General features: G+C 40.4%; 1 protein-coding gene across 1 annotated transcript in view; it reads right to left on the bottom strand.

Moving 5' to 3' along the window:
* Positions 1-24,637, bottom strand: part of LOC132140726 (astrotactin-2-like) — a 534,505-nt gene that overhangs the window by 301,563 nt on the left and 208,305 nt on the right. Inside the window, exon 4 of the mRNA XM_059549640.1 lies at positions 3,280-3,429. Coding sequence (XP_059405623.1) covers positions 3,280-3,429 — 150 coding nt within the window. The remainder of the gene's footprint in view (positions 1-3,279; positions 3,430-24,637) is intronic.

The raw sequence follows: 24,637 nt of genomic DNA, 5'->3' as shown, positions 1-24,637 counted from the left end.
CGCAATGCGTATCATTTGGTTCGGATCAGGGAGGGGGATGAATGGAAGACCGCTTTTAACACCCCCAGAGGGCACTTTGAATACTTGGTTATGCCCTTTGGGCTCTCCAACTCCCCAGCGGTCTTCCAGGCACTCGTCAACGACGTGCTGCGAGATATGATCGATCAGTTCATTTATGTCTACCTGGACGACATATTGATTTTTTCTTCTTCTCTCCAGGAACATGTGCAGCACGTCCAACGAGTGCTTCAGAGGTTGCTAGAGAATGGGCTTTTTGTCAAGGCGGAGAAATGCGAATTTCATGCACAGTCAATTCCATTTTTGGGGTATATCGTGTCGACTGAGGGAATACGCATGGATCCCGAGAAGGTTAAGGCTGTGGTAGAGTGACCAAGCCCAGATTCCCGTAAGGCCCTACAGAGGTTTCCGGGGTTCGCTAACTTCTACCGGCGTTTTATTCGCAACTTCAGCCAACTAGCCTCACCTCTGACCGCCTTGACCTCCGCCAAAACTGCGTTCAGGTGGTCGGACACAGCTGAGGCTGTGTTTGCCAAACTGAAGAGCCGTTTCATTTCAGCCCCTATTCTGATTACCCCTGACCCTACACGTCAGTTCGTGGTGGAGGTCGACGCATCAGAGGTGGGGGTAGGAGCGGTGTTATCTCAACGTTCTCCCTTAGACGACAAGGTCCACCCTTGCGCGTATTTTTCATATCGTTTATCTCCGGCAGAACGAAATTACGATATTGGTAACCGAGAATTGTTGGCAGTTAAGATGGCATTGGAGGAATGGCGACACTGGTTAGAGGGATCGGGGGTTCCTTTTATAGTATGGACTGACCACAAGAATTTAGAGTACATTAGCACCGCCAAGAGGTTGAACTCCAGGCAGGCTCGGTGGGCACTTTTTTTCGGACGTTTTGACTTTACTATCTCGTACCGCCCGGGTTCCAAAAATATCAAACCCGATTCTTTGTCGCGTATTTTTGACCATTCCGAACGCCCGTCCACTCCCGAGTGTATTTTTCCTGAGACATTAGTGGTCTCCACTCTCACATGGGAGATCGAATCGAAGGTCAGAACGGCCTTAGAAGGGGTAACACCTCCGCCCGGGTGCCCACCGAACCGCTTATTTGTGCCGGAGGGATTAAGGTCCAACGTTATCCAGTGGGGACATTGCTCGAATGTAGCTTGCCATCCAGGGGTTAACCGTACTAGATTTTTAGTCAAGCAACGATTCTGGTGGCCACTTATGGCTCGCGACATTCACAGTTTTGTTTTGGCTTGCTCGGTTTGTGCCACTGGTAAGACTTCCAATCGGCCCCCTGATGGGTTACTCCAACCGCTGCCAGTTCCTTCGAGACCCTGGTCCCACATCGCTCTAGATTTTATTACCGCCCTCCCGCCCTCCCAGGGCAACACGGTAGTTTTAACCGTGGTGGACCGGTTCTCGAAGGCGGCCCACTTTATTCCCTTGCCCAAATTACCCTCAGCCAAGGAGACAGCGTTGACCGTCGTAGACCACGTCTTTCGTTTACATGGCCTCCCGATAGATGTGGTTTCCGACAGGGGACCCCAATTTGTGGCTAAATTTTGGCAAGAATTCTATAGACTACTTGGAGCGACTGTAAGTCTGTCCTCAGGGTTTCACCCCCAGAGCAATGGTCAAACCGAGAGAGCCAACCAAGATTTGGAAAGGGTGTTGCGATGTTTGGTCTCCAAGAATCCTTCCTCCTGGAGCCAACAATTGTCTATGGTGGAGTACGCCCACAATACCTTACCAGTATCAGCTACGGGCCTATCTCCTTTTGAGTGTAGTGTAGGTTACCAGCCACCTATTTTTCCTAGTATGGAATCCGAAGTTGCGGTCCCCTCCGCTCACGCCTTCGTCCAGAGGTGCCACCGCACTTGGACCAGAGCCCGTGAGACTCTACTCCAAGTGGGGGCGCGCACCAAGGCCAAGGCCGATCGCCACCGGTCTAGGCCTCCCGTATACGTTGTGGGTCAAAAGGTGTGGCTTTCAACCAAGAATATTCCTCTCCGGTCCGTATCTAATAAATTGGCTCCCAAATTTATTGGCCCGTTTACTGTCACCAAGATCATTAGTCCGGTGGCAGTCCGCCTTAAACTCCCTCCTACGTACAGGAGAATTCATCCCGCCTTTCATGTGTCCAAAATCAAGCCCGTATTTCATTCTCCCATTAATCCGCCTACCCCGGTCCCTCCCCCGCTGCGTCTCGTAGATGGGGAGACCACCTATTTGGTAAATCGTATTCTGGACTCTAGAAGGAGGGGACGCGGATTTCAGTACTTGGTGGACTGGGAGGGTTACGGTCCGGAGGAGAGAAGTTGGTAAGGTAATCGACAGGTAAGAGATTCTGGGGACGCCAGGAGGCGTCCTTAGGAGGAGGGGTACTGTCACGGTTCGTGAATGCACCGTCTCCAGCTGTAGTCATGTTATGTCATGTTGATTGGTTCATGTGGGTGTTGCCACTGATCGCCTGATCAGCGGCAGGTGCATCTCATTCCAACCGCCTATTTAATGCCCTGTCTTTCGTCTCCTGTTTGTCAGATCGTTGTTTGAGGTCCTCGTGTCGATGTCTGTTCGTGCTCCTGTGTTCCTGTCTTTGCTCACTGTCCTGCTTCAGTCTTCATTGGATATTCACAGTCATTCACGGATTATCACCGCCGATCACCGATCTACCATCACCGCCATCGCTACCAACGCACTCAAACCACCTACCCACCTGTCTGTGCTGCCATCGTGGTTCCTGCGTCACTCACCAAAATTCATCCATCACTACTCCTGTCAATAAACTACCTTTACTTGCATCTGCCTCCTGTCCTCCATTGTTAGCGTCACAGCTTGAGCATGTGTCGGATGCCTGTGTTCACAGAAAACTGCTTCACAGACAGCACGCCGTAGCATAAGTCGTATTTTGCGTTCTATCATGCTTGATAGTATGTTCATATAGTCTACTCTAACACTAGCCGAAGGATGCCAAAAAAAAAAAAAAAAAAAAAAGGATGCTGCTTTGAGTTAAATATTTGTAATTTGTTAAACTGCAGGATAAAATGTACAGTACACTGGTACTGAATTAAGTTATATTTTGTGTTCTATCTCGCTTGATAGCATTGTTCATATAATCAATGCTAGCCAAAGTATGGCAGAAACAAAGAGATTTATTGAGTTAAATAATTGTAATGTGTTAAACTGGGGGAAAAACAATGTATACATGTGTGAAGATTGAGCATGTTACTGAGTCAGTGTATTGCAAACCTCTGGTGTGAGCTTGTCCTCTCTTGCGTCCAGTGGAGGAGCTGTGTGTAACATTCTGGAAGTGTGTTATTTCCATAGTGATGTTGGTCCGGAAACTCTCCTTAAACCTCTGCATCAGGGCCTCTACGTTCTCCTGATCAGGGTCCAATACTGAAACAAACACACGCACACACAAACCCGTGAGACACCGGAAGACACACACCTATGCTGAAAGGCGTTAGAGGGCAGCGCATGATTTACTACATGAACAAAAATGCTGAAGTCATGCTTATCTATTCCTGTGTAAAAAAGATAAATGAGTATAAAGGCTGTGAGATGATTTACTCGGTAAATGCTTTGTCCTTTAAAGAGAAATGAGGGCAAATGAGTTATGCATCTCTAGAACTTCATTTATCCTGTCTTTAAAACATTCTCCTTTCCTGTACACTTTCGTATTGATCCACATCACCTCTTTGCACTTATCATGAACAGACAAGCTTTGATATGTGCATTTTGGAAAGTAGGATAAAGAATGTGGAAAAAGTGCAGGCCATGGGGGAAGAGAGTTTCCTCTTCAGCAGTTTGCTTAAGTAAAATACCTTTTGTTTTCAGAAAAGGAAAGGACATGACGTGAGGCCAACTATGGTGTCCCATACTTGGAATTTGTGCTTTGCATTTAACCTATCCAAGTGCACACACACAGCAGTGAGTAGTGAACAAACACGCACACACACACACACACACACACATACACAGAGCATTGGGCAGTCGGTAGCATTTACATGGACACTTTTTGCTTCCATCGGAATTAATTAATTCTGATTAACGAATCCGAAAGTACATGAATGGTAAATAAAGTGATCGGGTTGATGTGCGCGTTTACATGTCACAAGCTTCTATTCGGATTTACTCTTTTGACATGCACACACTGCATGAATTTACAGAGTTTCTCGCTCCTGTTTTAAAAAGCACATGTTATATTTATCTACTTCGGGTCCTAATTTGGCGACGATCAGCACATGAACTGTTGTGCTGCTTAACTTTACTTTAGCAAAGAAAAAAGTAGTAAAAGTGCCTCTTCCCACACTCAAGACTCACTAGTCGTCTGTTGATGAGAGTCTTAAACGAGGACTGGTGGGACGTGGTCGTGTTCCACTTCAAATACACTGAGCGAAAGGGGAGATTTATTAAGACAGGACACTTATTTATGACACTTTATTCACCAGGAAGTACACCTCGTTCCGCGCATCATACGTAATTACGCTATTTTTACGTCATTGCGCATGCGCAGTACTTTCCAGTTTCAGTTTCCAATCCGATCAAGTGTTTACATGTCCTTTTGCTCAGATTACAAAAGGGATAAACCATCCCTTACAATCCGATCGAAATTTCAGTTGGATCGAGCCAGTTCAATCCGATTGACGTGTTTACATGTGACATTTTTATTCTGATTGTGCTTCTAGTCCTATCACGATCGGATTAGAAGGGTCCATGTAAACACAGCTACTGTTGCGGTGCCTGGGGAGCAGTTGGGGGTTCGGTGCCTTGCTCAATGGTCTCACCTCAGTTGTGGTATTAAAGGTGGAAAGAGCACTGGTTGTTCACTCCCCCACGACAATTCCTGCCAAATCGGAGACTCAAACCCGCTACCTTCGAGTTACAAGTCTGACTCTCTATCCATTAGGCCACTCAACATGAGATTAAAAATCATGGCATGCCACAATGGCCTCAATATATACTCCTGCTGTAGAGTAAAAGCTCTGCAGAAACAGACTTAAAAGCTCTGAGTTACTACCTTTTGCTGGTTGTGTGTTGACAACCTTGATGGTGCTTGTTGAACATGTAAACTAAAATATACCATAATGTAATTTCTTCTCGAACTTGCAACCTTTGGATTATATGTTTGAATCTCTAACCATTAGGCCATGACTTCCCATGTCATATTGAATTGCAAACTAAAGTAAAAATGATAATCAAGTATTTTACATGTGCTTTTAGTATGTTGAACATGACAAAATATTCCTAAAACAATGATTTAAAATGTTCTTTAAAAAACATGAATTGACATTTTTACAAAGTGCATTTTATCAATGTATAGTTAAGGTTTAACCAATGTTACATTGAAAGCGACTTATATCTCTTTGATGCACCTCATTCTACTCATTCTACTGAGACCAGGGAGCTTAAAAGCCTGTGCAGTGGATGCTGGAAGTATGGCAATGATACACAGTGTCTCGTTCCCTCTGGGAAACTATGGTAAGACACGTAACCTAGAGACATTCCCCTTCAGGAACTTGAGCTGCGTCTAATGCTTTGGGAACTAGTCTGCTCACGCTGCCAGACTGGCAAGTCCCTGCCTAGTGTGGAAGACCACAGCTAAAGCGAGAGAAAAAGGAGCCAGGAGTGACACAAAATGCAGGTATAGAATCTGACAAGTAAACTGAGTGGATATCCCACAGCATCCTGAAGGCCAACCGAGAGGGGCCTGGTATGCAGATAGGGCCACCACAGAAACCATCAAAGTGGAGTGGGATAACCCTGCAGACAACTGTACCAGATGAGCTCCACCACCTCAGGGTGGAGCCTCCATCCCCCAGGAGTTCTCAATAACCCTCGGTAATGAGAGGAGACCTGATGACACTCACATAAATGGTCGAGCTCTCAGCGGATCGAAGGCCTCAGCAGTTTTGGGGAGTAACGCGTTACTTAGTAAGCCTTTCTGTAATTTGATTACTTTTTTAGTAACGGAGTAATCTAACGCGTTATAATTTTCAAAATAGTAATTAGAATATAGTTATAAGCCAACGATACTGCCGCGTTATATTGCTGACAGAATGCAGTGTTTTATCATCTAGAGGTTGTAAAAAGGACGAACTGTGAGAATAAAATTATTCATGAGACTCCAGTAAAACAGAAATATCTAAATATAAAATATCTAAAACAAATAAATTGTCATTCATCTATTTCACAAAAGCAACATGAACTAATATAAAATATAAAAGATTAGCAGGCGCAGGTGTATCCAGATTTTCTATTTAGACTATAACTAGGTTTGGGTACCGAAACCTGGTGCCAGTATGGAGAAACCGGTATGCACCGAACTGAATAAGAGCGCAGATTTCGGTGCCTCATTTCGGTGACTCTTAAATGCCTGAGCGATCGATTGAAATATTTGTCCTGCTTCTCTGAAATGTACACAAGGAGCATGGGCATTGTTAAACTTTTTTAGCGGGGCTATAGCATTTAGCTCCATAAACTGTACACAAATTTGCAATCGCCTCAGAGTCAGTCCACTTAAATTTCATATGAAAACAGTGGCAGACCCGTCTCCTCACCGTCTTTCAGCACGCTCTTCAATCTGCAGACCGTGGCAGAGCAGCGCGAGCGGACTCAAACAGAAACAGAGGACACAAGGTGTGTGTTTATTGACAGATTGTTATAATATCTGTATCTGTGCAGTTCTTTGTCATAAATACATTTTACAAAAGGTCACGAGGGAGCAATCGGTTTCCCATCTACTGTAAAGTTTTCACTCCGTTCACCACTCATCACACCACAGCTGTTTCCTCCAGCGAAAATCTAGCCCTTAACACATATGAACGCATACTTAAATTATACTTATTTAAAAAATATACTTAATCTATACGTATTTTATACATACACTACTGTGCAAAAGTCTTAGGCACATTAGTATTTTCATCTCAAAGAATGGTGTTCAGCCAGTTATTTATATCTTTTGCTGTAGTGTGTCAGTAGAAAATATCAGTTTACATTTCCATCGAATCTTAAAACCATTTTTTGGAGACTTTTGCACAGTACTGTTCTTTACAAATGACATTGTTGCTACTACAGTACAAACATTTTGTGTGGTTTTGTATTAAACAATGACCCAGATCATGAAATACATTTATTAGCCTTAAAGTAAGGGACGCACAACTTCCAATCGATACCCAAACCTAGCTATTACACGTGTTTGCAGCATTGAGCAATGCAGTGCTGAAATTTGCATGGCCATGTTTCCTCTCATTATAACACACGAATTGTAGACATTATGAACTATTAATTATGCATATATTTACTGTGTTATAACAGAGATTTGTGAGATTGCGATGAACTGAGATGTCTTTTAGAGATTATAAATGCAGCACTCTTTGCTTGCATTCTGCCAAACCATGCACGCAGCAGCCACTTGCTTTAGTTAAAGATAGCAGTGTTCTGTGATTGTTGATGATTTAATAACAAATATTTATAAGGAGCATGTATGCTGGGATTTCATAAAATTCATAGAGAAAAAAAGTAATGTAACTCGTAATGTAACTAATTACTTTTGAAATAAAGTTATCAGAACAGTAATGTGATTACTTTTAAAAGGAGTAATCAGTAATCAGTAATTTGATTACATTTTCAGAGTAACTCAACACTGGGCCTCAGCATGACAACTCTCCAACAAGAGGAGGCCTGACTACACTCCACATTCTGGACATCCTGTAAGGAGGCTCACATAGAGACCACCACTCACAGATACTCTGCTGTGTTGTCGGTGCACCAAGCACATGGTGGCCTCTTAGGTCCGGGAGGAAGGGTTTCGATGCTAGACACAACCAGCATCTCCAGGCAGTAGATGTGCCAAGTGAGATTGTGGCCACTCTACAGACCGCAGGCTGGGTGGCCACTCATGACCAGACCCAACCTGTGAGGAAGGCATCCGTCATTAGCATACGTGATGACAATGTGTCCCCAACATTGGACCTTGAGACAAAAACCCCTTGGTCTTGAGTGTGTATTGTCACCCATAATGTAGCTCTGGCAAGGAGGAACACACAGTCTAAAATACTGTCTGCTCTCGCCCTTATATGCTTGTCTTTCACTGTTGACATGGCTTATGCTTTTACAAGGACAGATAACATTAAATAGAAATGACACACAAAGAGCGCTTCGCTGAATGACAGAAGCTGCCACTGTATCCACTGCACATGGTTTTTAGCTCCCTGGTCTCTACATTACCCTGCCCGTGATGTCCTGTCCCATCCATTGGACTAAATACACATATGATTCAGAGCGTAGTCACGCTGAAGGTGTTCCCAAAGCATTCCACGCAGCTCGAATTCCTGATGGGGGAAATTACATTTCTGCACAGATGGAGAGCATGTGTTGGAGTTCATGCGGATCACTGCATGATTTTAGTAAATGTCTTTGGCCCCCTATTTGGAAATCAACAGTACTTCTAAACAGGGGGCCAAAGAAAAAACGGACAGGCGGTGTGATGCCCACAATGCTTCAATGTTTGTATTGTATTTCCAACTGGCAGCAAATCAGAGTGCCTCAGGGGACGCCGCTGACCCATCTCAACATGTTCTAGCCCATTTGCACCACAGCAGAGGCATAATATATAAAAATAAACTTCCCCTTTTATTGTCTGCTCCAGGAGTGGGAGGAGGTGAAACAGAGAGATGGAGTGGGATGAGATGTCTCAAAAAAAGTCACAAACAATTTATCTCCCAGCTTCATTACAAAGATACATTGCTACTCCCTACACCCGGTGCTGCATCACAACTTCAATTAACTTGAGATATGTAGAGGTCTGCTCTCTCCCCTGAGGCATAATGGCTCTGGACAGGCGTGATTTCCTTGCAGTATCATGTGGCTTTATGTTGAAGGCCCCCTGATGGAGAAGTTTGCAGATGGATGAGGCCTAGGTCCCTGTAGTGAGCCAATGTTTTTTTTTTTTTTTTTTTTTGCTGAGTTTCACTAGTGTGTCATTCTGTCTAATTAGCAGCTGTTTATTTAATGTAAGTGTCACACTTATGTGTGGATACTGTTCACAAGATCGGTGTCGAAAAATCTGCTGTGAAAGCCATCTCATTGCAGCACTACAGAATAAGTTGCCTGCTGTTTTTATTTTGCATGAGTTTGGAGCCAGCCAGCAAACACTCTAAAAAATAAAAGGTTCTCCATAGATGAAGTCACATTTATTGCTTTTCAACAACCTTTTCATAGGAAAAATCTATTCATTACAATAGGAATCCACACGACCATGAATTATCCAATTTGCCACAGGATCAGGTTGGTCGTGCAAAATATCCACATTGACCAACAGAAAGCTGTTTGGTTTAAAAGTGGATTCAGCTCATTAATGCAAATATCCAATCAACTAATCACATGACAGAAATGTCAAGACGACCTGCTGAAGTTCAAACCCAGCATCAGTATGGGGAAGGTGGGTAATTTAAGTGACTTTGACTGTGGCATGATTTTTGGTGCCAGTCGTGCTGGTCTAAGTATTTCAGAAACTGGTGATCTACTGGCATATTAATGTACAACCATCTCTAGATTTTAGATAATGAAAAAGTCCAGTGAGCAGCAATTCTTTGTGAAAATGCCTTGTTGATGCCAGAGGTCAGATGAGAATGGCCAGGGTGGTTTGAGCTGATAGAAAGGCAACACTAACTCAGATAACCACTTGTTACAACACATGTTCACAAACAAGCATGAATGCACCATGAACCTTGAAGCAGATGTGCTACAACAGCAGAAGATGATACCGGGTGAAGAACAGACTAAATCTGGATTATAGAAGATTGGGAAAATGTTGTCTGGTCTGATTAGACTCGATTTCTGATGCAACATTCAGACATTTTATATCCAACTTTACTTGCATACATACAATATATTAAAGTAAAGAAATATGGTGATATTGTACAGTATATACTATATAGCATTTCTTAACCACTTAATTATATTACGGTATAAGTATTAACACCATGGCTGTTTAGGAAAATCTCAAAAAGCTATGGAGCATCTTGATGTTCAAGGCAGAAATGGTGTGGGATGAGTTACGTATAGCAGTTGGATGGTTGCCATAGCATCAAGTATGCTGATAAAGAAACATGGCTAAATGATGGTCAGCATGCCTGCTAATGAAGTGATGCTAAACCAAAATCAATGAAACTCTTAACAGCCTCAAAACAGCATTTAGAAAAGCATCTAACAGCATGTGTTCTTTTATTTGTACAGCACAGTGGTAGACTTTGAGTCAAATCATAATTCTCCAGAGTGGACCCATAACAAACACAACTGAAGACAAAATGATTTAATTCAATTTGAACATGTTCTGTGTCGATACTGCTTAACTCTAATTTGACTAATCTCTCATTGAGGCCTAACAATATTGTAAAAATGCAAATTTCTCTAAATTATTTTAGAACACAAAATCTAAAATATGTTAAAAAACAAATATCTTTGGATGGATACCTGTCATGTGATGTGCTCAGATATTATAATAAATTATGCTTCTGTAGTACTAGAATGCTTTTGATTTTAAGAGATCCATAGAAATGCAAATTACGGTAAAATAGCACGTCAGTGACTGCCCATTCCCATTTAGTATTGCAAATGATGAGCATCAGAACTAATGTCTGTACAACTGTATTGAAATATTTCTCAAATCAATTCAAAATATGCCATGCCATTTCCAGTGCATCATGAGATGAAAAGTTAATTCATGCACTTTTTATATTATTATTATTATTATTATTATTATTATTATTACCTTGATGTAATAATAATAAAAAAAAGAAGAAGAAGAACTGAGTGCCGTGCATTATTCTCCAAATTTAGCACAATCTGAACCCTAAACACATATTGGCAAAAATGTCCGCTGTTGAGGCATTGTGAGTTCAGAAGAAGTTGACAAGTGCCCTTGTTGTTTGTGAACAGAAGCCATTAAGTCAGCACACTCTATTCGATAATGCTGCTATACTTTGAAAAGACGTGCTAGCTAAGAGGAGTTTCATAAAAGTTGACTAAAAGTGATAGAGGATGGATAATTTCGACAATCGGGATGAACCTGTGATATTTTCTTAACGGCATAAAAGGAAAATAAAAGCTGAAACTTTTTCACAGAACCTTGCAAAAGCAGCACGTTACAGTGATGAGGGAAAAGCTGCTTCATGTATTTATGTGTAATCACAACAACAACGTTCGTCAGGCATCTACATTGTCAGCTGAAGGGTTTACCAATATTAAACAAGTGTTTTTGTTTAAAAGTTATATGCTTTGTTAAAAAAAAAAATCCTGTTGGAGTTATCTTTTGCTATAAAACAAACAAACTTTATATAGTAGAAAGGCTGAAATAATATAACTGGAGTGAGCTGTTTGGTTTGGCCTAAAATATATACTTACTGAAGTGTTTGAAACCCCATTGTGGAAATGAATAGGAAAAATACTTTTACAACCAAGGCACTGTAAAACTGTGCAGTCACTGTTGCTCTCTAAGTATGAGCACTGGGAGTAAAGAGTCATAAAGATGCAGTATCGCTCAGTATTCCCTATTGGGTCTTTGACTGTGCTCATGGCTAATCCAGCCGCAGCTAACCAAACAAATCGAGGCTGGCCAGGATCCACTTAAGACCCGACCTGCCGTGACTGAGAAAAAACCTGCCACAAAATGGGAGGTTAACTACACCATGCATATTTCATGTCAATGGCCTGTGTTTGTTCTGTCGAGAGTCTGAGGCTGTGAGTTGCGCTCCTCAGACGCCGGTCGTTCTTTACTGATGGTTTGATGTATGTCTGACCTGCCCGTGCTGTGACAGTTTATTGATTGGGTGCTTATAAATGCAATCTGTTGCCTTTCAAGGGCCATCCCATCATTTGTGTTTAAATGGGATTTGGGGGTTTAGTTGGCCATTGTTTTAAATGTCCACTTGTGAAATCATTCACGACAGCCAAGATGGGACAATTTGTTCAGCCAACTCAATTCTTATTGACCACACTAAACACCAATAAATGGAACATGCTACTTTAATTTGAGGAATGCAAACTGAACAATAACATCACTGATGTGCATCAGCAGTTTTTGTGATGGTGGTGTTTTTCTCATTCATTTCTTCTTAAAAAAAAATAAAAATAAAAAAATAATTCAAAGTATTTTGAGATAATTTCTTCCAAAGGGAATGGGCGGGGTAAAGAACTCTAATGGCATGGTTTGTTTTCACCATGAATTCTGTAATTGATCAGCATTAACATGAAAGGGCAGGTTCATCATACACAATTAGTTAACAACCTCATGTCTATCTTTCAGCATTGATCAGTTATTGTTAAAAATCAGTTTCCCTATGGAGGAAATTAAGTTTCTATTTCTGGATCCTGACTGTTGTGCTCTGTAGCCATGTGAACAGAATCACGTGACTCATTGGCAATTTTGTCCCAGTTCTGTGAGTAAGATGAATACATTTCACACTTTTAACTGACTTATCTTTTTACTTTCTGTTTTAGCCTGAACTGGGTCATCCAGAACCTCATGATCGTCTGCACTCATGCTATTGATCGCACATCACGTCTGCACCAAACCAGACAAACAACACTGCTACTGTCTGCGTAAGTCAATCTAATGTAGTTTTTCAAGTAACTAGTAAAATAACACATAATTCTAAAATTGCTTTTTGAAATATGTAATGCAATTTGCTTTTTTCCTATTTATTCAGTGACTCACTGAGGCTTATTAATTTAACTTTTGGTGTGAAAGGGCCCCTACAATTGGCAAAACTTTTTCTAACATTTGGCCTTTATAACAAAAACAAATAAGCAAGCCCAACTCAAGTGAAAAAAACAAAACAAAAAAACAATACCTTACACAAAAGTAACGTAATGCATTATGGAGGTCACTATTTAACATCTCATACCGTCTGTAAACACTTGCATTATCAATTTCTCTCTCGTGTTCTGTATAACTGTCCATCAATCAAAAGAGCCATACTGCTGATGAAGATGTTGAGTAAGACCATCAAATTTAGTGAATGTAAAGAAAATTCGCGAAGCCTTTGTAAAGATCCCAGCAGTTTTTAATGGCATGCCTGAGTAAATAAAATGTAACATTTGTATTTGTTCTTCATGTTTCACAACAGACTGTTTTAATAATTATCCTCAACATGCTACTGGTTGATAAAAATATATATATTTATTTATTTATTTGTGTGTTTTTATCATCTTCAGTCATCTTTTGTAATACAATGGGTAATAATACTACTTTTAAAACCTTATAATGGAAGTTAAGAACTGAAGCAAGCAAAATAAATTACCAAGCTGTTGTAGTCTTTGTGGTTGTGTTGTTTTATTTTCTTCTGCATCATTATCCAAGTCAGACTCAAATATATGTGGTTACTACAGTGCTTGCCAGCTTGCATTTCAAAACCTATGCCATGCTGTAAAGGAGGGTGAGGCTACAATGTGAAGATGGCCAGTCACAACAATGGGCATTTACTTCAGTTTGTTCAAGAGATAATGTCCCTTAACAGACTTATGTAAATGAGGATGGGAAACTCTCATGTTTACATATCTTGGACCTTTTGGTGCAATAAACTAACCTTGAGAAGCATAGATCTAAAACTGTATTTTTACTCCTTTAATGCATGATTCTCAGTTGTTAAGCCTTGACTCTTCTCTTTAATAATTTTGGTAATCTATAAAGCCCATATTTGTAATACAGTATAGGGGTATTAGTAAGGCATTATAATGAATGCATGATGCAAATAATAATGAGGTCTTGAACAGTTTTATTCATGGAGCATTCCATCATTTATTTTGCTAAACACCCCAGTGATCCTTATACTTTTCCTGTAGCCACCTTGTGCATAAATAAACAAATAAATAAAAGGAGCTGAAAAATACATGGAAGTCTGCAAAAAAGACTGACTTAGATTAACAGCAAGAGCAGCAGACCTCTGACTCCTTTATCTTCATAATTGCTGCTATGGGGAAATGAGGGAAGATATGCACGGTTTTGAAAGAGAGATCTCTCAAGATGAACAACTTAATATTAGAAGTATGAGCATGCCTGTTTTTTTATTTTTTATATAAGGCAAGATACATCTTTTATCTGCTCTGCTTAGCCTAAAACACCGAGCAACATGAGTTGGAGACCTTAAGGAATAAAAGCTAGAGAAAACCACAGGAAGTCAAGCACCAGGAACCTGAACCCCTCTTCAAAACTCCATAATACAGAAATTCACGGAACACAGTAACACAGACTTCAAAGAAAACTGTTCTGCTCACTAAAGCTGCATTCATTTTGTTAAAAAAAATAGTAAAAAAAATAACATTGTGAAATATTATTACATTGAATATGTAAGCATGTAATTTATTAATGTTATTACTCCAGTCTTCAGTGTTACATGTTCCTTCAAAAATCATTATAATTGTTGCCAAATTTGACTATATTTTTGTCACGGTCTGGTAAGGGAGGACAGTGGTAGAAACACAGTGCCTGGATCTATGACAGGACCTCTCCTATAAGGAACGGAACAAGCGCCCAACCAGGGGAATGGCAGAGCGGAGGCATAGTAGGGGGAAAGGATGGGGTTCATATCCGTGTTCAGGAGTAGGACCTAAAAACTGAGATAGAGCTGGCGGGATGGGGACCCCTGGCAGAACCAGCAACCACCACAGCGGTGTGTATGGAGCTGCCACCTTGGAGCAGGCAATGGCAGGTGTTGCCAGAAAGGGAGCATTGTGAGTGGGCGCTGCCGCCTCAGGGGAACTGTGAGCAGAGACCACCACCACAGGAGGTTCGTGAGCGGACACCACCACCTCAGGGGAACCATGAGCAGCCACCGCCACCTCAGGGGTACCATAAGTGGACACCACTACCTCGGGCACATCGTGAGCGGGTACCACCACCTTGGGGGAACTGTGAGGGGACACAGCTGCCTCAGGGGTACCGTGAGCGGACGCTGCCAAATCGGGGGGATTCATGAGCAGACACTGCCATCTCAGGAGGTTCATGAGGGGACACTGCTGCCTCAAGGGACTGGGAGCAGCCACTACTGCCTCAGGAACATTGTGAGTGGGCACTGCCACCCGAGGAGCATTGTGAGCGGGCACCATTGCCTCGGGAGCATTGCGAGTGGGAACCCACCACCTCAGGGGAACCTTGAGTTGACATTGCCACCACGGGGGAACTGTGAGCAGCCACCACCACTTAAGTTGAACCCTGAGCAGACACTGGCGCCTCAGGAGGTTGGTGAGCGGACACCCTGCCTCCGCGGACACCAGCACCTTGGGAGGTTCCTGAGCAGACACTGCTGCCTCAGGTGAACTGTGAGCAGAAACCACCGCTCTGGGGGAACCGCAAGCAGACACCCCCACCTCAGGAGCATTGTGAGTGGGCACTGTCGCCCTCGGGAGGATCATGTGTGAACACTGCCACTTCGGGGGAACTATGAGCAGACATTGCCACATCAGGAGCCTTGTGAGTGGGTCTCTGTTGTGGGTACTACCACAACAAAATTAACAGCTGTTGTGACGCTTGGACAGTCTTCAAACTTTCTCTTCTCTTCTTAATCAGCCTCGACCACCTCCTCCATCGACTCTTACAGCAGAAAACTTTGCAGTTTTCTTCACAAATAAGACCAGAACCATCAGTGACCAATTCTCCACACCGCAGACTGAGGATAACTTCACAATGACCGACGCACACTCTTTCTCCTCCTTCTCCCCACTCTCTGAGATGGACGTTTCCAAACTTCTCCTGTCCAATCATCCTACTACTTGTCCACTTGATCTGATCCCCACTCACTTCCTTCAAGCGATCTCTTCTTCAGTCATACCTTCGCTTACTCACATTATCAACTTCTCTCTTTACTCTGGAGCATTTCCCTCAGCATTTAAGCAGGCTCGGGTAAGCCCACTGCTTAAGAAACCATCTCTAAATCCAGTGCTTCTAGAAAACTACAAACTGGTATCCCTTCTGCCATTCATTGCAAAGACACTTGAGCGAGCTGTGTTCAACCAGCTTTTTTATGTTCCTTGTACAGAACTACCTCCTGGACAGCAACCAATCTGGCTTCAAAAGTGGTCACTCTACTGAGACTGCTCTGCTCTCGGTTACTGAAGCCCTGCGAATGTCAAGAGCAGCTTCAAAATCCTCAGTACTCATCTTACTGGACCTGTCTGCTGCTTTTGACACCATTAATCACCAGATTCTCCTGTCCACCCTCAGAAAGATGGGCATCTCTGGAACCGCATTCCTGTGGGTTAAGTCCTACCTCTCTGATAGATCCTTCAGTGTGTCTTGGAGGGGTGATGTTTCTAAGTCACAACAACTTGCTACTGGGGTTCCTCAAGGCTCAGTACTTGGACCACTTCTCTTCTCCATCTAAATTATGTCATTAGTATCTTTCATTCAGAAGCATGGCTTTTCTTATCACTGCTACGCTGATGACAGCTAACTCTACTTCTCATTCCAACCAGATGACCCAATGGTACAGTAGCTGCTCGCATTTCAGCCTGTCTGAGTGACATTTCTAGCTGAATGAATGACCATCACCTTCAGCTTAACCTTACGAAGACAGAACACCTGGTGATTCCAGCTAACCCATTGCTTCATCACAACTTCTCGATACAGCTGGGTTCGTCAACCATTACTCCTTCCAGGACAGCCAGAAACCTAGGAGTTGTGATGGATCATCAGTTAAGCTTCACAGACCACATTGCTACAACGACCCGGTCCTGCAGATTTGCCTTATACAACATTAGGAAGATAAGACCCTTCCTGTCAGAGCAAGCCACCCAACTTCTTGTCCAAGCTCTTGTTCTCTCCAGACTGGACTATTGTAATGCTCTCCTGGCGGGCCTTCCAGCATGTACTATCAAGCCTCTGCAATTGATCCAGAATGCAGCAGCGAGGGTTGTCTTCAATGAGTCAAAAAAAGCTCACGTTACTCCTCTCCTCATCAGGTTACACTGGCTACCAGTAGCCGCTTGCATCAAATTCAAGGTACTGATGCTTGCCTACAAGACGACCACTGGCACGGCACCGACATACCTAAACTCACTGGTTAAATCTTATGTGCCCTCCAGAAGTTTGCACTCTGCAAGTGACCGACGCCTTGTGGTGCCATCCCAAAGAAGTTCAAAATCACTTTCACGGTCCTTCTCCTGGACTGCGCCCAGCTGGTGGAATGACCTCCCAATCTCAATTCGTACAGCTGAGTCTTTATTCATTTTCAAGAAACATCTAAAGACTCATCTTTTTCGCCTGCACTTAACCAATTAATACTACCACTTTTCCTTCTTTTCTTGTCTTTCATTTAAAAAAAAAAACCTGGCTATGCGACCTGTATTAGACTAACTGAGACTTGTCATGGCACTTGTATACTGTTGTTGTTCTCTTGTTGACCTGACGGCTTCTATTGTTCTCATTTGTAAGTCGCTTTGGATAAAAGCGTCTGCTAAATGATTAAATGTAAATGTAAAATAAAAGTAAATGTCTCGGTGCTTTGTGAGCGGGCTCCGCAGCTAACTCAACCCTTTAGGCTGAACCGCTCAGATGTAAAATCAGGTTCATGTAGTCCTCCAGCGACTCCTTGGGGTCCCAGTATGGCATCAGGGACTTGAAGGGCTCAACTAGGCCTCCCCAGAAGATGACGATAAGGCAGGTCTTCTCCATCGCCGACCAACGAGCCACTCGAAAGAAGTGCCTGGCGTACTCCTCAATGCTCTGGTCTCCCTGACAGATGCTAAAAGGGTTCCCTGCTGGACACACGTCTGCTGGCTTGTTTCTGTCACAGTCTGGTAAGGGAGAACCATGGAAAAAACAGGGTCTGGATCTAAATGCAGGTAAAACTTCTATTTAATAAACAAAAAGGCCAACAAAGCAAAACAGAACAGGTTCAGGAATGGCATCAAACGTCAACACCATGTATGTATCCAAAACATTAAACAATTAAACAAGCCAGACCAAATGGTGAGTGAAATGAGTATATATAGGTCCGTAATGATAGGAAACAGCTGTTGGTAAAAGTTAGTTACAGGTGTGTTGAGCTTGGAATGGAGTTCGGGAGGATTGGAGATGGCGACCTGTAGTGGTGAGAGGGAGAAATGCAGTGTCTGAACCATTGACATTTTTATTTATTTATCATTTTCTTTTCGTTTTTTCTCCTCCGGGACTGTTTGACAAATAAAACGTTTAAAAGATAAACATTTATTTGAAATTTATTTGTAACATTATACATGTCTTTATCAATTTAATGTATCTTTATTTATAATTTCTGAATAAATAAATACAATAAAAAGTATCCAATTTATCTACCATTAATTTGATTAAATAGAACATATTTAATATCTAATCTAATAAATGTTGTACACATACATACCTTTGTAGAAATTGTGATCCATAACCCCCCCCCCCCTGTTTTTTTTTTTTTTTTTTTTTTTTTTTTTAGCATTCATTTGAAAAATTATTATTGTCTTTTACTGTCAGTTAATGGATTCTTGCTGAATTAAAGTAATAAAACCATTCAAATCTCACCGTCACCAAACTTTTGATTTGTTTTTAAATCAGTTTATTTGAAGTGTGACTCATCAGTGTTTCTGTCAAATCAAGCATTATTTCAGTAAATAGTTTTTATATACCAATATTTTCTTCGTTTTGGCCCCCTGCCATGCTGCTGAAGATGACATTTTTAAAAGCAATTATTTGAAGATTGTCCAGGAAGCGTGGAGTAATGTGAAAATTTCAACCTATCACCTTTGCTACAAAATCATTTCTGTTATAAGCACCTGTCTGTTACTTCTGTGATCACTAAAAACGGTGATCTGCACGACCGTAACCAAAGCTCAGTTTGAAGGTGAATCCATCTGCTCCTCTGAAGCCCTGCACCTTTTGTTTCCCCTTCACCCTCATCTTATCTCCTTGCCTCCCTTATCAGCCGTGACAGTGGGTTAACAGTGTCTTAAGGAATTGGACACAGCCAATAGTAGTGTGTGCAGGTTTAGAGCTTGATCTCAGTGGAGCATTGCCAGCAAACCCTTCAGATAATCCACCAAACCCACATGGATGTGGACAGGCCAGAGCTGTTTGTTGGAGCTTAAGCGTTGTGTACACTGTTGTGTCTGTTACATGGTGATGGGTCTCATGTGACACTGGAGAACGGGATAGAAGAATGCCAATTACCCGCTCGACTACTCTCTGAGCACTAAGACATAAGAAGCGACGGACGGCCATAATTCAGAAAGAAACACCATCAGGGTCAAAGTCAGTTACAATCTGGAGAATCACTCGTCCAGCTGCCTTTGCGTCTGGCAGCCGCTCAAAAGAGCATGAGAGCTATAATGAAAAGGCGATCGGATTGACAGTGAGAGACGCACATGCTATAAACGCCTCCCCTGAGAGCTCGTCGATGGATGGTGACAGACGAGGTTAGAGGCAGAACTCTGAACGTCTTTGCTCTGGTAATCTGACAGAGAAACGGCTGGCGTGACAGTCACTCAGACAAACTGCTGTGGTCAGAAGTGTTTTTTATAAAGGGTCATGTTTGCTGGAGAAACATAAGGGTGGAATAAGGCCTAGGCAGCACAATGCAGTTTGCAATCAAATTAGATATTTCATCAATGCGTATGATGATGGATATGTCTCCATGTAAATGTCTTCACGTGAAAGTCTTTGATTTACTCTATTATTTTCGTCCATTGTTTGTATGTTGAGAAGCAGAAGTGCATTATTGTTATTATTATTAGTAGTAATAGTAGTAGGAAAGGAACATAATCTAGAAAATAAAAACACATTCTCTTAGTCTTCTGAAGGTTAATAGAATGACAGAAGGACAATAAACATTACGAGATCCAGGCTTTAATGAGTAAAGTCAAAAACATGATAATGTGGATGAAACCACGATTACAGCCCTCAGAGAGATGAAGGTCCACCAGGAAGCCATTTCAATTGCTTTCTTTGTGTTGAGTGTCTCCACAGGGAGGCCAGAAACTCCCAAACCCCCACCACCCCGTTCTCTCTCTCTCTCTCGCTCTGTGTGTGTGTGTTTACATCCACCTATCCTCTCCTCTGTCGGCCCACTTTGAAGCAAGAACAGAGGGCGAGATACTAAAAAACAAGTCTGATGCTCGACAGTGTGAATTCCCCCGGTGATTTATTCAATTTGAGAAAATCTCAGAGAAGCAGTGAGAGCCGGTATTCAGGGAAAGAGTCAGTGACAGCACTTCTTTTCAGTGTTAGAACAGAACAAGCGAGAGGCACAAACAACTGGCCAATTGATCACCAAGAGAGAACATAAAATTAAAATACACTCATAGCATGACATAGCTGTGACTTGGCAAAAATTATTGTGCATATATATATATATATATATATATATATATATATATATATATATATATATATATATATATATATATGAATTTAATTCCAGAGGAGGAAATATATCTGTTTGGACTGTTCAATGATGAGTGATGAATGGACTATAACGTGCATGGCTGTATTGAATGAAGTTGTATGTGAGACAATCTACAGTACTCATTAATTTAAGAGCTGTATGTGTGACAACTTCATTCGTTTGTTGTGACAACTGGAAAACATGCAACTGTGTATTCAGTACTTGCCTTGCCCTCATCAAATATAGGAAATTGGGTGAAACGAGTCACTTTCTATTGGATCCTTGAATAATGGTAATAATGAATTGAACTCAAAGTTAATGCATGATCATTATTCAGAACCCAATTATAAGATCATAGGTCTAACATAAAACAGGGACACTGGGACTTTTTTCATGATGAAACACTTTTTCTTTCATTAGTGGGACCATCTTCTCATGGACAGTTATTTTTTTTTTCTTTCCTTTTTTTTTTTTTTGTTTTTACCATGCTAATGATTTTTCGCTTTGTCACTGATCTTGTAAATGCAAATTTTCAGGTTTATTCTTAATGTTTGCAATCTAACTTTTTTAACAAGATTCAAATACCCTCCTGTTACTATTCGTTCAGCTTAAGTAATAAACGACTGCGTGGAGCAATATTTGCAAGCTAAGGTCAAAATTACACATTTTTCAACCCCAAACATTTTGAACATAACACAGCTGGTACAAAACATGCTTATACATAACACACCATTGGTTATCATTTGATTCCCAGTCAAAATCTGTGCTTTATTTATTAATTAAAAAGAAGAAGAAGAAGAAGAAGAAGAAGAAGAAGAAGAAGAAGAAGAAGAAGAAGAAGAAGTAGCACATCTCTTTTCAGCACGAATAATAATCAGAAATGTTTCTTGAGCAACAAACCAGCATATCAGATTGCTTTCTAAAAGATCATCTGACACTGAAGACTGGAGTAATGATGTAAAAAAAAAATTGCTTTGATCACAGTAATGAATTACATTTTACTGTATATTCATAGCTATTTTGAATAGCAATACTATTTTGTAATATTACTGTATTTTTGATCATGGACGTCTTAATCAAGCACATACATTCCAAATGTGACTTGAAATAATGTAGCCCTATGGGGTTTGGTTCCACATTAAATAACTTGTGATATTTTGTGTGATTTTATTAACATATTTATGATCCAAGTAATCGTTTATGAATCTGCAATTAAAAAACTAATTTTTACTGAACAATTATCTGAATATGGGTCTGGTGGAAAAAAAAAAAATGATTTCTTAAAAGCGGTGACCTGTCACAGTTACCTGACCTACAGACAACTGTTTTTAAAACAAGGCAATCTATTCTGCTGTCACGTCTATGTGAATGTTTTGGTGGAGTTGTGTTTGCTTCCAGGTTCACCCTATCCTGACTGGAATGGGAGTTTGATAATGGGAGCATGTTTTGCCATGCTTCATTATCATTAAAGAAATATTTCATAAAATAAAGAAAATTTGAGTGAAACCCAATCAAAGATGTTTATTTTTATTACACATGGTCATCCCACTCTACTGGCCTGCATCTATACAGTTTAGTGTGGATCAGGCCCAAATTTACACATTGCTAAAACCTTGAAAACAAACACTGTTCAAAAAGTGATGTTTGTTAAACGTATTTGTGTGTAATAGGTTGCGGTCATGAATGGCTGAATGCTCCACTTTATAGCAGCACTCTGTCCCACTTTCCTTTCTTGTTCTTGACAGTGAAGGTCCTTCAATATGGATACTAAGGACACAGAGAACAATTCTTATGCTAATGATGTACAGGAAAATAATGGTAATTTATGGATTTACTTCACTAGGTCCGACCCAGACTGTAATGACACCGTTAAAGAGACACTTCACGAGAAATGATTATGGCTGATGTTATGCATCTAAAAATGTATATTTCCATGGGACCCCCCCCTATATATATATATATATATATATATATAAAACATACTATAGAGTAATGTGTGACTAGTTCGATTCTCATTAGATTCTCATCACTGTAATGGTTTATTTATTTAATAATGTTATTAATAATTTAATAATACACAATAATACACAGAGATAAACCCAGAGTCGAAACTGATCTCCTCCCTTTTCGATTCAGCTGTCATAGGGTAAATATACTTTAAAACCTTGAAGGATATTTCATCAAATCTGTGACTGATTGTCTCCAGCATTATTCCAACAAAACCCCCGACAGTGTTTCCTCCAGGGCTGCAGATACTGGCCTGCTACCTCCTGTTTTGTCACAATCAACATCCATCAAAGCTGGGCCAAGTCAATCCCTAAACGCTCCACAGAGCAGCTGTCAATGAGAACACAGATAATCTCTAATCAGGAAACACATTCGGCCTCCTTCGTGTCAATAAATATAGCAACATCACAATCAGACAGGAAGATTCAAAAAGGTGATGATCTTTATTACAAGTGCAAACTGTAGTTGAAAAGAAACTATATAAGTAATACATTTCAAAAGTTAAATATGATCCCATTTATTGTAATACAATGTATATTGTTAACTGAAAAAATAGGTAACACTTTCTATGAAGCCCGTATTTATGAAACATTATAAGGATATACTTAAACCATTATAATGAATGCATAATGCATTATATATATAAAAAAAAAAAAACTTAAATATGTTGTATCATCTCATGAATATTCATAAGAACAGTTTTAATATAACATAATATTTACTTATTTGTGGTAATAGCTTTTAAGAGTATGGTTATTTATAACACAATGAACATGTTGCATCCACTTTTACAATGGATTATATTTATCAAGGTTATATTGTATTATAAATCTCATATCTTGCCATTTTTCTTATGCTAATTAAAGCGGTCAAAGACCACTTATAAGTAGTAGTAGTACTAATAATACGAAGAATAATAATAATATTTTTTTTTCTTCTCTTAAACAGACATAAGATCAGATATCAGATCAGATGAATGTGTAAAATGGCACATTTGCTTTGAACTATTTTTATTGTAATATCAGTTTGATTATTTAGATGGTAACCTTTTTTATTTTTCAGTTGGAGTATTAAGCTCACATCAGTTAATTAACATTAGCTGCAAAGGAAAACACTCAGAAAACACTCAACATCTAACCACTCACAAGATGTAAGATACTGTGCAGATCTTAGATATGATACAGTCCTCTATACTGTAAATTAATTAGATTTAATATGGTGTTCATTGTGTGTTATACATAATCATACTCTTAATCTTATAACCACAAGTACATAAGTATTATGATGTATTATAATTGTTGTTATGAATATTCATGAGTTGATATAACATATATATATATATATATATATATATTGTAATAAGGGTATTACAAGTTTGCACTTGTAATACCCTTATAATGTATTATAAATACAGGCTTCATAGAAAGTGCTAACAAAAAATATTACATAAATATTAGATATTAATATTATGGAGTGAAATTAAAAATTTAAATGATGGCAACAAAATTACTAAATTAAAAGCCCTTTTCCTGCTCTAATTTAGGTCATATCTATGCTTAAATATATCCAATTTTTGTTACTTTAAATTAAAAGATGAACTGGCAATATGTAGGCATTTTTATATTTATGTAGCATACACAACAATATTCTTTTGCATTGTAATCCTAAAATTTTCAGCTCTTCAAAACAGCAATGCACCTGAACACACCTCGCTTTCAGAACAGCATGCACGAGCACACAAATGGATGCAAACACATTTGCTATTTAAACAACGTGGCACAGGATGGGAAAATGAGAACTGCGTCAGGCTGAAACTACAGTAGAAAAAAACACTTGCGCCGCACCTTGCGCCTCATTTCGCCGGGTGTATGATAGGGCCCGAGGATTACATCGACTCCTATGGTGAGTGTCAGGAGTCAGAGTCGATTTCCAAAAACCTGGAATCAAACACCGCTAGGAGAGGCTACGCAAAGTCCTAAAGATGGCGGCCGTAACAAATAATCACGTGAGTGAAACCCATGTATAGACAGATCAAAGAAAAAAGAAAATGGCAATATCCACCTAAACCAAAGTCATGAAATTATTTAAAAATTGCCAATGCATTTTTTTACTAAATGGTGATATTGTGATGAAGAAAACAAACAAGCAACCATCTTTAAATGTAATGAGAATATTTAACATTTAATCTGATATCTGATGCCCATATA

This window comes from Carassius carassius, chromosome 5 (assembly GCF_963082965.1).
Source record: "Carassius carassius chromosome 5, fCarCar2.1, whole genome shotgun sequence".
Taxonomy (NCBI): domain Eukaryota; kingdom Metazoa; phylum Chordata; class Actinopteri; order Cypriniformes; family Cyprinidae; genus Carassius; species Carassius carassius.
The sequence above is the reverse complement of the archived record's forward strand: the minus strand, read 5'-3'. Positions and strand labels throughout refer to the sequence as shown.